At 38.4% G+C, this 17,231-nt stretch overlaps 2 protein-coding genes across 2 annotated transcripts in view; one reads left to right on the top strand and one right to left on the bottom strand.

Annotated features, from left to right (window-relative positions):
• Nucleotides 1-11,999, bottom strand: part of LOC106880594 (ribosomal biogenesis protein LAS1L) — a 13,052-nt gene extending 1,053 nt beyond the window's left edge. Inside the window, exons 1-13 of the mRNA XM_014930600.2 lie at nt 11,927-11,999; nt 10,733-10,825; nt 9,725-9,868; nt 8,889-8,961; nt 7,748-7,858; nt 6,897-7,010; nt 6,065-6,147; nt 4,119-4,204; nt 3,368-3,574; nt 2,464-2,581; nt 1,634-1,797; nt 1,361-1,438; nt 555-693 (exon numbers count right to left, since the gene is read on the bottom strand). Coding sequence (XP_014786086.1) covers nt 555-693; nt 1,361-1,438; nt 1,634-1,797; nt 2,464-2,581; nt 3,368-3,574; nt 4,119-4,204; nt 6,065-6,147; nt 6,897-7,010; nt 7,748-7,858; nt 8,889-8,961; nt 9,725-9,868; nt 10,733-10,825; nt 11,927-11,958 — 1,442 coding nt within the window. The 5' untranslated portion in view covers nt 11,959-11,999. The remainder of the gene's footprint in view (nt 1-554; nt 694-1,360; nt 1,439-1,633; nt 1,798-2,463; nt 2,582-3,367; nt 3,575-4,118; nt 4,205-6,064; nt 6,148-6,896; nt 7,011-7,747; nt 7,859-8,888; nt 8,962-9,724; nt 9,869-10,732; nt 10,826-11,926) is intronic.
• A 4,784-nt stretch (nt 12,000-16,783) lies between these two features.
• Nucleotides 16,784-17,231, top strand: part of LOC106880593 (uncharacterized) — a 36,223-nt gene continuing 35,775 nt past the window's right edge. The window contains exon 1 of the mRNA XM_052974511.1: nt 16,784-16,802. The gene's annotated coding sequence lies outside the window, so the exon portion shown is untranslated. The remainder of the gene's footprint in view (nt 16,803-17,231) is intronic.

Below are 17,231 nucleotides of genomic sequence, written 5' to 3'. Positions count from 1 at the left end.
AAGGCTTTGCTCGGCCCAAGGCTATAGCAGGCAGAGCCTTGAACTATTTGCTTGAAAAGCAAGCTTCCTAGCCACGCAGCTTTGCTCGTTCATTCATCCATCCATCCATTTTACGTCCATTTTTCTAGGCTAGCATGAGTTAGATTCTTTCTTTCTTTCATTTGTTTCAGTCATTCGACAGTGGCCATGCTGGAGCACGGCCTTTAGTCGAACAAATCGAACGCAGGATAGTGTTTACGTCCCCATAACTCACCAGTTCAGCAAAAGAGACCAACAGAATAAGTACCAGGCTTAAGAAACAAAAAAACATACAGGGGTCAATTCGTTCAGCTGAAAGGCCAGGCACAGCACAGATGTACAACAAAATCAAACAGAAACTACAATTTAGCAAACAGAACCAATCACTACCTATAGAATATACACCATTCTATCAAGTAAAAGACAGTCAGAGAATGGTTAAATAAAAGACAAAAACTCCATAAGTCATTCAAAATGTTTTAATAAAGAAATAAAAAAGAGAAAAAAAGAAGGAAAGTAATTATAAACAAACTTACGCAATTTGGTGTTCGGAATAATTGTCAAACATTCTCCTCTTTTTGGCTGGAAGGTCGCTGATATCATAAAACTCAAGGTTTGAAAACGAGAGTTTGTGGTATGGCATACAGCCTAGGGAGTAGTTTTCCCAGTTGATGTCTGAGAAAGAGGGGGGGAAAAAAATATTGCAGTTAATAATGTCTGTTGTTTTTGTTTAGATTCAGATTAGACATGGTTAAGCTATCAGGTCAATGATTAACAGGTTCTCCAGCCATTACAATCCCATCTCTTATATCAGGGCCACTGGCTGGCTCCCGTGCCAGTGGCACATAAAAAAAGCACCATTCCAGCATGGCCGTTGCCAGTGCTGCCGGACTGGTTCCTGTGCAGGTGACACATAAAAAGCACTATTTGAGCGTGGTCGATGCCAGTACTGTGTGACTGGCCCTCGTGCCGGTGGCATGTAAAAGCACCCACTACACTCTTGGAGTAGTTGGCGTTAGGAAGGGCATCCAGCTGTAGAAACTCTGCCAGATCAGATTAGGGACTGGTGCAGCCTTCTGGCTCACCAGTCCTCAGTCAAACTGTCCAACCCATGCCAGCATGGAAAGCGGACGTTAAACGATGTTGACCATCAGAATCTACAAATTTGGGGAACAGATTGCACAGGAAATGACAAACCATTTGATGTGAGAGAGAACATTATGGGGATCAATTTGTTGAAGGTGTCATATATCTGGACGGCTGAATCTCAGGATCATCACATTCAGCCCCATTAGAAATTCCATCGACCAATATCTAATAGATGAAATCAAAAAATAATTACCTGTAGAAATTTCCCAGGATGTGAGAGGTGTGGAAATAGATTCCGGTTGAGTAGAATTTTGGATATTTTGGATAACATCTGGAAAGGAGAAAATAGAATATAACTTGTGCATGTGTACCATTGGGAACTAAAGACTGACTTTGTTATAAACAGCAACAACTAAAATCTGACAATACATGGTTATATATATTACCACTCCCAACATGACCATCACCATTGATAATAAAGTAACATTATGGTATCTAAGGGATAGGAAACGTTTGGTCTACTTACCATCGACAGTGTGGTAGCCTCTACCATTGGTTAATTCCCCATTGGTGTCGTTTGGAATATCAAGGGAGCTGTTTGTCAAGTTCTGAGACAGGTAAATATTAATCAACTCCAACAGGTGATTCTGTTGTTTCTCTTGGAAATGTCCTTCGCATTCTGTCAACAGCCTGTATAAATCATCAGAACAATATAAACATACATGTATATACATTATATTTATATATATATATATATATACATATATGTATGCAAAGGGCCAAATCAAACAGTTTTAAATAATAATAATATGTGCAATTACTACTAAATATGCTAAATGCCTCTTTCTTTCATTTATCTACTCCTTTACTTGCATGTGATTGAATATATAGGAAGGGCATCCAGCTGTAGAAACTCTGCCAAATCAGATTGGAGCCTGGTGTAGCCATCTAGTTTCACCAGTCCTCAGTCAAATCGTCCAACCCATGCTAGCATGGAAAGCGGACGTTAAACGACGATGATGATGAAGATATATTGTCAAACATGTCAAACCAAGTAAGATTGCAGTCACGGTTGAGATATATATATATACATATATATATATATATATATATATATATAATACAAACACATACATATACACAGTGGAACAGGTGGAGTGTGTAACCTAGAGGCAGAAGAGTGTCGATACACCAGAGCACCGTCTTATCTGGGAGTTTAAGAGAGTTACGTACCTTGTTTACAGGCACTAACACCGGTAGTTGTACAAAGGCTTGAAATTCTCAGCCTCACAGCCATTACCTCTTAGCAGGGATATTGTTTGAGATTCATAACTGATAAAAATGATTAAAACTCACCAGAGGGCCAGATGTAGAGGGTATTTCGTGGGTACTTTAAGAGCTTGTTCGACAAGGGATTTCCATGGTAACGTACAGGGTGTGTTGTACAATGAGTTTTGGTCGTCTTTCATCTGATCTGAAAGAAAGAAGGGGAGCAGGAAGGCTAACAGATTGGAAATACTGTGTCCCCAACATACAGGGGTCAGAAAGAATTCGTTCAGATTGATTTTCTATGGGCTGATGCTTTCTCTGTTGCCACAAATATGGTAATATTACCCCACAGCCAGACATATTCCTCAAAGACTGGAAATGATAAATACCACTTGTTTATTTACAACAATCACATGACGCAAAACCAAGGGTACACACACACACGAAGGATTTTCAAGATCCACTTGCAAGTTCTTTCGGTCAGCCCAGGGCTATATCTTTTATATTCTATCTGTCATCTTTTACTTGTTCCAGTCATTAGACCGTGGCCATGCTGGGGCACTGCCTTGAAGAACTTTCAATCAAAGGAATCCACTCCAGTACTTATTTTTTTTGTGTTTTATGTTAAGCCTGGTGCTTATTCTATTGATCTCTTTTGCCTAACTGCTAAGTTATAGAGATGTAAATACACCAACACTGTTTGTCAGGTGGTGGTGAGGGACAAACAGGCACAAACATAGAAACACACACAGAGGTTTCTTACAGTTTCCATCTACCAAATCCACTCAGACAAAGGTGCCACGCAGTGGGACTGAACCCAAAGCTACCTGGTTAGGAAGCAAACTTCTTACCACACAGCCATGCCTGTGCCTACAGTAGAAGACACTTGCCCAAGGTGCCACACAGTGGGATTGAACCCAGATAAAGTGATACATAGAGGGGAGAGAGAGAGAGAGCAAAAGAGAAAGTGAGGGGGGAAGGTTAGACTTACTTGCTTGGTTGACGCTGAATAAAATCGCCATGAGCCAACCAGCTGTGAGTCTTGCAGACAGAGATTCACTGTTGTTGGCACAAACCATGACCATTAAATTCTTGACCACAACAGGAGTGAATTTCATTGTATGTAGCAGCAGCAGTATTGGTTTCCAGAACTGGACAAGGCTATCTGGTAACCATAAACCATTCTGGGACTGGAGTTCTGCAGAAAAAAATTAGATGGAGAAATGTTTAATTATTGGTCTTAATTCAATTAGAAAGGCAAGAGAGAGGGGTGGAGAGAAAGAGGGAGATAAAGACAAAGAGAAACAGAGAAAGAGGGAGAGATGGAAAAGGAGAGAGAGAGACAGACAGAGGGAGATTGAGAGAAAGAGAGAGAGGTAGAGAGACAAAAAATTTAAATACTATATATTATTTTAACTCCTAAGATACCTGGCAAAGCCAAAAGAAGATGGATAAAAAAATCTGGCAGTTAATGGGTTAAGGCTGTTGACTGATATAGTATAAGTTCCACATATTGCTAGAATCCTCAGAGTCATATTTAGTTACAATCTTTTATGTTCTGTGTTCAAATTCTTCCAAGGTTGACTTTACTCTTTATTTTTCTGGGGCCAATCAACTAAAATACCAGCGACCGTAACTGACAAACCCTCTCCCATATAAATTTTATAAGTAACAGTAAAAATAAAAAGCAAAACAAAAAAAAAAAAGAAAGAAAAAATGATTTAAAAGGAAAGATTCACTACCAGCTGGACTAATGTCAAGGGCTTCCAGTTGTTCAGCCGAGGGTATTAAGTAACCTTCTTCCAGTAAGATGGATAAAAATTCAGGACTGAAAAAATACAAAAAAAATTACATTAAACATTCTGGAGATATGCTGTGACTGCGAAGACCCGGCAAATAAAGTGGGTTCATGGATGTGTCCTACACCAGTTTCACATAACCAGCCCCAGTCCATTCAAAAGTACCTTGGATCATATGGCGACCTGCTGTGCTTGAGGAGACTTATTGAGTCAAGTACATCAATATCAAAATGAAAATCAAATGGAAATTGGAGTTGTGATACCCGTGCCGGTGGCACATAAAAAACACCATCCGAACATGGCCGATGCCAGCACCACCTTGACTGGCCTCCGTGCCAGTGGCACGTAAAAAGCACCAACCGGTTGTGGCCGTTGCCAGCCTCCTCCTGGCTGCCCAGACCCCAGTCAAACCGTCCAACCCATGCCAGCATGGAAAACGGACGTTAAACGATGATGATGATTCATATATTTGTAGTTGTTGTTTTCATTATTAATTCTTCAAGCTAAGGTGGCAAGCTGACAGAAACGTTAGCACACCGGGCAAAATGCTTAGCAGTATTTCATCTACCCCTACATTCTGAGTTCAAATTCTGCCGAGTTTGCCTTTCATCCTTTCAGGGGATCAGGGTCGATAAATTAAGTACCAGTTGCGTATTGGCGTCGACTTAATCCCTGCCCCCAAATTTGAGGCCTTCTGCTCCAAACACAAGCTAAATAACAGTTATTTCATTAAATTCCTCATTATTTTTCAAAATTAATTGAAACAAAGACATTGTATTTCAGTGCAAATATACTAGGAAAAAAGTTTAAAGTGATCTACATTGAAACTATACATCAGAAGTTCATGTTATGCTCCAAACGCCCGCTTAAGGGCTACTGCTATTTCAGCCTGTTTATGATAAGGTGCAGCATCACTGACGATTTGCAATAAGAATGAATCATGCCCAGAGTTATCTCCCTTTCTTGCCAAACTGGAAATGTTGATCAACTATCATCTTTATTATCATCGTCGTATTTACCATTTTTACATCCATTCAAAACACGTTTGTATGGACTGGTTAGGTCTTCTCCAACACAGTATCTCACCACTTACCACATCCATTCATCATTTCCATCATCGAAGCTCAATATCTAGAGATCAACTTTTGAATGCTAAAGGGGTAAGGTTCATTCGTAGCATGTGGGTTACAGTTGGTAGGTGTGGGTAAGTGGTAACTGATGAGTCAGGTAAGGGAGAATAGAACCTTGACTCACAGCAGTAGAAAATGCTGAATCAAAATATCCAATATCTTCAAACAGCTCTGGTACCACATATATGGCACCCGTGCAGGAACCACATATGCCAGTGCTACTTATACAACATTCATACTGGCGCTAGATAAAAAGCACCAGTGCTCACACCATATGTGGAGCATTTGTGCCGGCACCACATATAGAGCAATCATGCTGGTGCCATGTATAAAACATGTAGTATACCATGTAAAGTGGTTGGCATTAGGAAGGGCACCCAGCCATAAAAACTATGCCAAAACAGAAAATTGGAGCCTGGTGCAACTCTCTGGTTTGCCAACTCCTGTCAAACCATCCAAGCAATGCCAACATTGAAAACAGATGTTGAAGGATGATGATGATGTACTTATTCCACCTGAGTGGTACAGACACTCCTGCCCCTTTTTCACCATTTTAAATAGAGGGGACCAGTGAATGACACCCACTGTCATCTTGTAACCATCAACAATATTGTTCACAAAACATGAAACAAAAACGTGTGGACCAGGCAGATAGGACACATAAAAAGACTATAATAACGTCCAGAATCTTGACCCTTGTGGTCAATGGTTTGAGACTTTTTATTCAAACACCCTCCTCTCGGTGTCATCTCTACTTACTTGGTTTCATTCAGTATCATCCTCATTCCTTCCAGTAACTGCTTCAGCTTCTGTTTGCCATCTCTTCTTTTAGACTGGATTAACTACAGAAAACAATTAACAGAAAAATTAAAATGAAAAACCTAATTAAATAGTCTTCATATCATTTGTTTCCATTAATAATGAATTGCCAAAAAATTGCCGAAAATCTTCAAATTCCTCTTGCTACTATTAATAGAATTATAGTGCAATTCAAAAGCCAAGGAAAAGAATCGACAGATTCTCATCCCGGCCGACCTGGGCCTTCGGAAAGGAAGCTTTGCTGGTTGAAGAGAATTGTGGAAAACGAACCCAGTTCGAAGGCTTCTGACATTGCAAAACAGCTAGAAGTTAGTCCAAGAACATGTTACATATCTGCATAAGCTTGGGTATTATGGACAAGCAGCTAGAAGAAAACCTCTCCTTCAACCAATTAATATCAAATAAAAGATTTTGAAAATTAAAGGTGTCTATTTACTTCCTGCATGTCTGTGTGTGTGTGTATATCTATATATATATCTATCTATATATATATATTTATTTATTAGGTTTGGAGGCGATGTACAGGTATTATATATTAGAAAAAATAAGGTACTCAAAGATTTGGATGGTTGTACATTTACAGATTTTTATTAATATGTCACATGTTTTTATAAATCATATATTAGCACTTTCATCTACTCTAATAGATTCTTCAGATCTCTGAGTACCTTATTTTTTCTAATATATATATATATATACACACACACACACACATATACATAGACACACACATATATATATATATATATATAAATATATAAACAGGTCTTACTTCAAACTGGCATTGCTGGTAATCAATCAACATGGTCCTTATGAAATCTTTCAATGGTTTATCGTGATAAACTTGGTTTTCTTCACGTTGGATTTGTTTGGTCCAGAAATTTTCCTGAAAATATATTAGAAGAAATATATACTCCATTTTAAGGCAATTAATAGAGAACAAAATAAAACATGGTTTATAAGATTGTTTTATACCCAAAGACACAGATGCAAAGGAGTAGCACACTTGTCACATAAACAAAGAGATTTGGGTTTTTTGAGTCCCAAGCATTCGGGAAACCCTACTTGATTTCCATCGAGAACTTATGTGCCCCATTATTACACTATCTTCTTTAGTCATTACAGAGATTGCTTACAAGCTTTAACCTGGTCAACTGAAGAGGACCAATCATTCTTCATGACAATGCTTGACCATACGTTTCACTAATGACGCACCAGAAATTGAGGGAACTTGGCTACAAAGTTTTTCCCCACCCAGCTTATTTCCCCAGACCTTTATCCTATCGACTACCACGTTTTCAAGCACCTTGATGGTTTCCTGCGAGAGGAGTTCAAAAATCAAACCAATGCTGAAAGTGCATTCAAAGAGTTCATCAGCTCCAGAACTCGAGATTTTTATCAGGGAGGTAAGGTGGAACCCTTAAAATTTTACACAGCTCCAAAAACTGGCAGGAGAAAAGGAGTAAGTCATCCTCAAACCAACGGTACCCCTACAAACACCCCTAGCCCTTATAATCACCCAACCCCCTACAAACCCCTCCTCCTATCTCCAACAAATTGCCTGACCAAAATGAGTGAAAGATGTGTAAACAAGAGTCAATGAGAGAGAAAGTGCCAACCAACCTGTAAATACTTGAGACTACAGTCAACAGCTGTACATACGATTTCCAGTGAGGGCAGCTTGTTGTGGGTGGCACTGTGACGCAGTTCTATCAACCATTCAGGAAGACCAAGCTGTGAATAAAAAATATCCATAAATATAATTCTAACATAAAAATGTTGGGCTGATAATAATTAGCCCCAGGTTAAACAATGTTTAATCTTAGACATTCAGGCAACAAGAGAAACAAGATGGAAAAAAAAATATTAAAAGTCTGGTGATTATCTCCCTTTATGGATTAGGTCATCGACGCCATATTCTATGGACGCATTGATGTGGTCGCCTCTGGCAGAAATAGCAGCCATATCACCTTCAAATCCCACCGTAATATTTTTTAGAGAAGGAACACATTAGACAAAATAATGCTAGATGCATTATGTCTGTCAGAGACAAAATAAGAAAGAAAGAAGCAGTCATACTTCCAAAAAGTCTCAGTAGTGATTGTTGGAGAATTTCTATGACTTCACCAACCCCATTTTCTAACCTCCTAACCCCCCCCCCCCCATAGCAAATCCCATGGATTATTATGTGTGGGGCATGGTTGAGAAAGACACCATCCATTCTGCTTGTTACATCAAGGCCAAGATCATGAAGGTGTTTGAAGATCTTCCCAGGGACAGTGAGGAATGCATGTGCATCGATTCATTCAACTAAAAATTCTTCAAGGCAGTGCCCCAGCATGGCCGCAGTCTAATGACTGAAGCTAGTAAAAGGTAGAAGATAAAGCACCATCACATATCCAAAATCATACCAGAAATACAATTCCCTGATTCAAAATTTGTTTGTATTACATGCATACACCTTATACATGTATACACTTTATTACATGTATACACTTTATACATGTATACACTTTATACATGTATACACATTGTACATGTATACACTTTACACATGCATACACTTTATACAACATGTATCCACTATACTACATGTATACACTTTATAAAAACATCTGTACATTTTATACACGTATACACCTTATACAGCATGTATACACCTTATACAACATGTGCACACTTTATAAATAATGTCAATAAATGTAAAAATAATTACAAGAGAAACATTAAATGTTTTTTGTTGTTTTTTTTATGTATAACATACCTCTTTGGCAATGGACACAAGTGAGCGTGCATAGACTTTATTCTGTTTTGTCTCTGTTATGTGGTTGATGAATCTGAAGAAAATAGAAAGAAAACAAAAACAGATGTAGTAATAATAATTTTCTAACATAGAAACAAGGCTAGAAATTTGAGATGAAAGGGTGGGGGTGGGGTTAGTGGGCTAGTCAATTGAATATTGACCCCAGTACCCGAATGTGTCAACTGTGAAACGATAAAAGGTGAAATTGACTAAAGCAGGATTTGAACTCAGAACATAAAGCGCTAGACCAACCAACAGAATCCACACATCACATATTTTTATCTTACGTGTCAGAAGAAAATCGTGATGTGGTCTAGAGAGAAGTATGTTCACATGGCTGATGTCTCACTTGCAGTCTGGGATTCTGCAAAGGAGGAGGCTTGCAAGTGCCACTAGAATTTGCCTCAGTAAACTCTGTTGAACCCATTCAAGCATGGAAAAGAGGAGCTTAAAATGATGATGATGATGATGAACATACATATAAAATCCACTCTGTGTGTGTGGGTATGCATACACATGTGTCTATGTATATTAGTCTCTTCTTTGCCTCGATGCAGCAAGACAGTTGTAAACAGGTGCCACCATCAAACAAGCAAAGTTGTGTGTTCCCCATCTTCCATGAAAATATGTCTGGCCATGGGAAAATATTACCTAACTTGGAAACAGGTGATGAGTGGCAACAGGAAAAAACATGTGGCCATAGAAAATCTGCCACAACAAATCCTTTCTGAACCATGCAAACATGGAAACGTGCATATGAAAGAGATAAGGATGAACCAAACTTTATAAATAATTACCTAATCAATGCTAATCCGTAGAGATTTCTCAGTTTGTGGTTCGATTCCCAGTCTGTCTGACCAGAAGTGGCATCTTGACGATGTTCCACACTTGCACGAATGAGAGCAGCAGTGTTTTCAATGGCAATTGGTAATTTGGGAACTCTGAAATAAGTTTTAAAGGGGAAAAATAAACGAAATGACAACAACACATTCTATATATATATATATAGAGAGAGAGAGAGAGACATACACACACATAGATAGATATGCACACACACAGATAGATAGATACAGATACACAGACAAGAATCCAATAAGATTCGAAAATCGATTAAGAGTATTCATTTTTAGTATCTGAAGATCACACACATGGAATGGCTTTAGAACCAAAGATTCCAGAAAGCTGATTTTTTGCATCTGTATGCGAGCGCATGTGTGGATAGATATATATAGCCACACATACTTATACATAAATACATATGTATGTATGTGTGTGTGTGTGTATGTATGTGCATACATACACATACACATCTAGGCACAGGAGTGGCTGTGTGGTAAGTAGCTTGCTTACCAACCACATGGTTCTGGGTTCATTCCCACTAAGTGGCACCTTGGACAAGTGTCTTCTACTATGCGTTGGGCCGTCCAAAACCTTGTGAGTGGATTTGGTAGACGGAAACTGAAAGAAGCTTGTCGTATATATATATATATGTATATATATGTTTGGGTGTCTGTGTTTGTTCCTGTAACATTGCTTGACAACCAATGCTGGTATGTTTACGTCCCTATAACATTAGCAGTTCAGCAAAAGTGACTGATAGAATAAGTACTAGGCTTACAAAGAATAAGTCTTAGGGTCGATTTGCTCAACCAAAGGCAGTGCTCCAGCATGGCTGCAGTCAAATGACCAAAACAAAAAACAAATATAAAAAAATAAAATATATATATATACACATACTCAAAGTAGCTGCCCTCAGCTTACACACACATATCTATATTTTTACTGTAAAAGAATGGTTTCTTTACCTTGATTTCCATACAGCAATTCTTCCAAGAGCATGTTTCTGTTTTTTTATGTCATTACTGAAGATCTCATTGTAGACTTCCAAAAATTCTTCGCTGCAATGGAAAAAACAAAATAAAACTAAAATGAAAACAAAGAAATATTACTGAAGAAATTCTGAAGAAAAATTTATTAGTTAAACCTTTTTGTTGCCATATTTCTGTGACACAGCGCCTTTGCTTCAATTAATTTAATTTCAAAAATAACAAAGAATTTAGTAAAATAATTTTGCCATTATTAAGTTAATATTTGGAACATAAACTAAGGAGTTTTAATGGAAGGTTTTAATTTAGATCAGTGTGACCCCTTTTTTGCAGAATAAATACGGTGCTCCAGCATGGCCACAGTCAAATGACTGAAACGAGTAAAAGAGAGTAAAGAGTATCAAAACGGGATTGGAAAAAATCTTTTCAACCTCCTGTTTTGATATTCATACAATATTTCTATTATTTCCAATTAAACAAAAAAAAAATGGAGAAACAGTTTAATAAAAAAATTTTTCGTCCATTTGGTTGCATATTGAACCCTCAAAATAAGTAAACAATTGTTGGTTATTCAGAAGTAACCCCTACTGAGCAAACCTACGGTCACAGGCGTTCCGGATGTGACCAATCTGTCTATCACGCGGGAAATGCATATCTATGAAAACATTATCCAATGTGTCCCTATATTTTTTAAGACAGCAGGGTATGAACTGAGAGAGATTTAAGCTATAATGTTTTACAAATCGAGAGACTAAGTCAGGGGTTGTAGCTTTTTCCGCTGATTTTCATTTAGTAAACAAACATATAATGAGAAGTATTTTTTTCCCCAAAATTGAGTTTTATTTTACGATTTATTAGTACAGTTGGACAATACAATAAAGCAATGTATGAAAACAGATAGCAACACACATAAATAAAACATTAGAAATACACCAAGATTTATAGATAAAACGATATAAATACATAAAACGAAATAAATATTAGAAGAGACTCAAGGCATTCCCTTCTTCTCTGGAACAAACATAATTATTTCTGTTAGAAGGTCTATTCAGATAATTCTAAAAACCTGAAACCATTAAAATGATTTAAAAGAAGAGAAGGAAAATATATAAAATACAATTTATATGAGGATTTAACGACATTAAACTGAAGAAAATGTATAATTTCATTTACCGGTTGAACCACGCTGAGACACAACTCGCCATTTTGTTAGAGACACTTTATAATTTATACGGTGATCAGTGAAAATAATACCCGTTGTTAATAAAGGTTCCAGCGGAGTGTCGGAATAGCGATCCCTACTTCATGGGAAAGAAAGAAGGGATACGAAATGAAAAAGAGGAGATGGAAGATTTTTATGTTTATTGGGGGACAGAATGGTTTTTGATAAGGCAATTGCCGTTTATGTGGGACACAGGAATATTAATGAAAAAAAAAATGGAAAATCCGCCTTATGTTTGCCCTTTTCCTCTCTTTTGTAGTAAGAATAACTATTCGGAAACTCTGTCAGGGTTTCCATCGCTGAAACTAGAATCACAAATTTTGTGGAAAGGGAAATAGTCTAGAAAGTCGATTCTCGTATATTTGATTATGATTTTTATTAATCCTTGAAAAATAAAATACAATGTCAACCTCGGTAGAATTTGAACTCAATACATAAAGAAACGTAATTAAAACGGCACCAGCCATTTGAGTCCGCCTCTCTTCAAGTTCTGCCAACCAAATATTTCTGTGCTTCGTTCTTTTCTTCTAATAATAAGGAAACAATAATCCTTTATGTTTGCTTCCAATTTATAATTTCTTAATATTTATATCCATTTATTTCACACACACACACACGAAGTCCTGCTTTAGTGGTTAGGATATCTGGCTCACGATCTTAAGGTCTTGATTTCGATTCCTGGCGGCGCGTTGTGTCCTTGAGCAAGACACTTTATTTCACGTGGCTCCACTCCACTCATCTGGCAAAAACGAATTGTACCTGTAATTCAAAGGGCCAGCCTCGTCACACTACGTGACGCTGAATTCTCCCTGAGAATTATGTTAAGGGGTACACGTGTCTATGGAGTGCTCAGCCACATGCACGTTAATTTCCTGAACAAGCCGTTCCGTTGATCAAATCAACTGGAACCGTTGTCGTAACCGAATGCTAATTATATAGGAGCAGGTGCTGAAAAATTCCTGACTTTGAGTAAAAGAAAAACACAGGAGGATCAGTTAATTATGATTTTATTCAACATCTTCCCCTCTCGAGATTCACACACTTATTGCAGCGGTCCTTCAGTTTTTCGAAGCTCTGTAAAAGAATTCGGAAGGCTGGGCCACCAACAAGCCCTTTCCCCTTATAACCAGGAATTTTCGGCACCCCCTGGTACACACACACATATCTTCTCAGTGTCGCCTGTCATCCTGTGGCTTTGTTTATCTTAATTAACAAGCTTTTAGTCATGTCGTACAAAGGCTCCCATCGACTTCCGATGAATCCTACCACCTGACGCAAACAGCACGAATTTCAGAGGATCCAGTAACAATTCTTTCTCCTCTTTTCCCTTCTTTTCTTATCCCTCTAATTAGTCATTTCCAACATACGGTACCAACCGGCGACAGTTGCCGCCTGTCAGTTACATACATACATGCATACAAACATACATACATACATACATACACACACACGCATACATACATACATACATACATACATACATACATACATACATACATACGTACATACATACATATATACATACATACATACACACATGCATACATACATACATACATACATACATACATACATACATACATACATACATATCTTTTATCTTTTACTTGTTTCAGTCATTAGACCGCGGCCAAGCTGGGGCACCACCTTTAGGAATTTTAGTCGAGCGAATCGATTCCGGTATTTACTTTTTAAAGCCTCCTACTTATTCTATCGTACGTTTTTGCTGAACCGCTATGTTTCGGAGACATAAACACACCTACACAGATTGTCAAGCGATAGTGGTGGGCAAACACATACGCACACACACGCGTACACGTACACATACACACACATGCACATACATAGATACATACATGCGTATGAACGTATGTATGTATGCATGGTATTTGTGTATGTGTGTGTCTATGTCTGCGTGTGAGTGTGTTGTGTGTTAGTGCGGGGATACTTTTGAACACACACACACACACACACACACGTACACACATACGCACAAACACACGTAGCAACAGTATTTCCGTGTTTACTTCCGCAGTTCAAATCTGCTGCCGTTCTTTGCGATTTCGTGTCCTCGTGTTGACCTTCGCCTTCAACACCACCACCGCCACCGCCACCCTCACCTCCACCACCACCAACAACAACAACACCTCCGCTATCCCACTAACACTTGTCCCTCTACTGACCTCTCACTTCTCCATCACCCCCAACATACTCTCCTATTCTTCACTGCTAAGATAATTCCTCCTCGCAAAATATTGTCATTTGGAAAGAATCTATCGCTATCCAGTGACTCAGTAAATATTTCATTTCTCCTCTGATGAAGGTTCTTCTCCGAAACGTTAGCCGTTGCTTCATCCTCACGTTATAAAATTCACAATATGTCTATCCTTCTTTCTATTAGGGTGTGTGGTTATTAGTTTTATATATCTTTCATTCTCATAACTGTTTCAGTCGTAGGACTGTGGTCATGCTGGAGCACCGCTTCCAAAATAATAAGATAATAAGATAGCAATAGATAATAAGATAGCAAATCTGCCCATCTACGATTGGAAATAAAGGGATAGTATCGCAAATCTGAACCCTCTAAATTTACGAACTATACGGGGGTGGGGAAATCCAGAGTTAATCCTCGTCGCTGGAATTTTTACCAAAAAAATCAATACAAGTTAATTTAAAATTCAATGTCCACAAAATAATTATACTTTTCCACATTTTTTTTTTTTTTTTTTCGCTAAAAACCTTCCTGATTATCTCCTTCGTAATCCCCAAAAACATCGCGATCGTTGGTCCAACCGTTTGACCGTGAAGAGAGAACAGACAGACAGACAGACATGAAGCCCATTATAGTAAGGTGTCATCATCGTCGTCGTCATCATGATCGCTGCCTTTGACATGATCATCATTATCATGATCACTATCATGACCACCACCACCACACCACCACCACACCACCACCACCACCGTCGTCGTCGTCGGCATCCTCGCCACCGCCGTCAAGCATCACCATCATCACTATCCTTATCGTGACTATTCTTCCTCTTTTCTCTTCTTACTCCAACTCTTCCTCCTCCTCCTCCTCCTCTTCATCATCATCATCATCATCATCATCATCATCATCATCAATATCCTCAGCAACGACAACAGCATTAGTATAGGTTCATTACCAAGATAATTAATCAGTCAGCATCCGTTCCTCCTAATTGACCAACCGAGGTCACACTCTCAGTCTCCAGACGGGTGGTGTAGACGGTGCTGAGCCGGACCCGGTCTGCGCCGGTTTTCACGAACCGGTTGCCACCATCTTATTCTTGTGTTTCGCTTGTTTTAAAATCATTTAACCGGTTGTCGAATTTCCTCTTCTTTTGCCGGACACTAAATCGAGTGACACAGACGGAAGTGCTACGATAACAATCATGTCACAAACCCAAATGACTCATACTGCTTGTCCTGTTGATATTCAGGAGTCCCTTTAACCTCTGGAAATCGAGGTTTAATCACTGTTTATTGTATTAAATTTTCCATTCTAATGCTATGTACTAAACATCGCTAAACTATTGGCATTTCATAGACATGACTTGTTAATGTTATCTCTACAGATATTCCGTTGAAATTATAGCCTTAACATGTGATTTAATAGCACTGCTAACACAGTAGAACACGGTACTGACTTATAAAAACATTTAATATACTTTACTGTAAAGAATGGTTGCATAATAAAATGCTGCGTACGTACAAGTCATTTATTGAGATAATGAAATCTACAAGATGTCATAAAATGAATGACCTTAGACGTGTTATTGACCCAGTCTAAACCTAAACAACAAATGAGAAATATTAAAGACTATTAAAAAGAAAAAGACTTGACTTGAACACAGTCGTATCCACAACATAACATTCTTGAAAGCAAAGCTGTTCTGTATATCTTTTATGTTTTATTTGTTAGTCATTGGATTACTGTCATGCTGGAGCACCGCCTTGAAGGATTTAGTCGAACAAGCCGATTCCAGTGCTTAGTTTAAAGTCTATTTGTGTTATCGGTCACGTGTGTCGAACCGCTAGGTTACGGGGTTTTAAACGAACCAACACTCGTTGCCAGAAAGTGGTAAAGAACAAACACAAAAACGCACACGCGCACGCACGCACACATACACACACACACACACACACACACACACACACACACACATAAGACGTTAAAATAAGGATGGCGGATTGTACATCCGCAAAGCTTTTTATTACAGTCTTATAGATAATGTATTCTCTTTAAATTTGTGTCCGACACGTGTTTCTATTGCATAGATATATCCTAGGGTGCGATATCCAGTTGCTTCCTATTGGTTCAGTTGTATCCTTGGATAGCTATGCGGCAAAAACACAAGAATTTAAAGAGAATTTATTGTATATAAAACTGTAAAAAAAAAAGCTTTGCGTATTTACAACTCTCCATCTTTATTTTAACGTTTTATATATGTGTGAGCGTGTGTGTGTATACATGTATATATATATATATACACACGCACATATGTATGTATATAGCATACCGTTTCCGTCAACCAAATTCACTCTCAAAGCTTTTAAATAGAAACGTGCGCGTAAGTGTATGCGTGTGTATGTGTATGCACGTGTATGTATGCATGTTTCAGTGTGTGTGTGCGTGTGTGTGTGTGTGTGTGTGTGTGGGTTTGTGTTAGTGTGTGTGCGGGTGTATGTGTCTGTACATTAACCAAACGCAGAAGAAATCTGATAGTCTGTTAATGGAGAACCACGTCACATATTCCAAAATGACCAAACAACCGGTTCTACAAAGAACACCAGAAATGTTTCTAGGTATAGTCACCCTCCTTCCCCCACTCGTCCTCTATCTATCTGTCTGTCTGTCTGTCTGTCTGTCTATCTATCTATCTATCTATCTATCTATCTATCTATCTATCTATCTCTCACACAGCACATATTCACAAACAACGCGCAGACATACCCTTGTACACATATACGCTTCATGCACAAATACACGTATGCAAATGCGCATTAAAAAAATCATGCTCATATACACAAATAAACATATAGACACACACACACACACACACACACACACACAATGTCTTCCAGTTTCCTTCTGTTTATTTCCTCAACTTCGTTTCGAATCGTGAGAACATATTTGCCTTTCTTTATATTACAGGAAGTAATGGAGAGTATATAGAGATAAGGGTGGCGGTGGCGGTGGTGCTAATGGCGCACTGGCACTGTGGTGGCGACGGG

This window comes from Octopus bimaculoides, chromosome 18 (assembly GCF_001194135.2).
Source record: "Octopus bimaculoides isolate UCB-OBI-ISO-001 chromosome 18, ASM119413v2, whole genome shotgun sequence".
Taxonomy (NCBI): Eukaryota; Metazoa; Mollusca; class Cephalopoda; order Octopoda; family Octopodidae; genus Octopus; species Octopus bimaculoides.
This window is presented reverse-complemented; position numbering and strand designations above follow the sequence as displayed.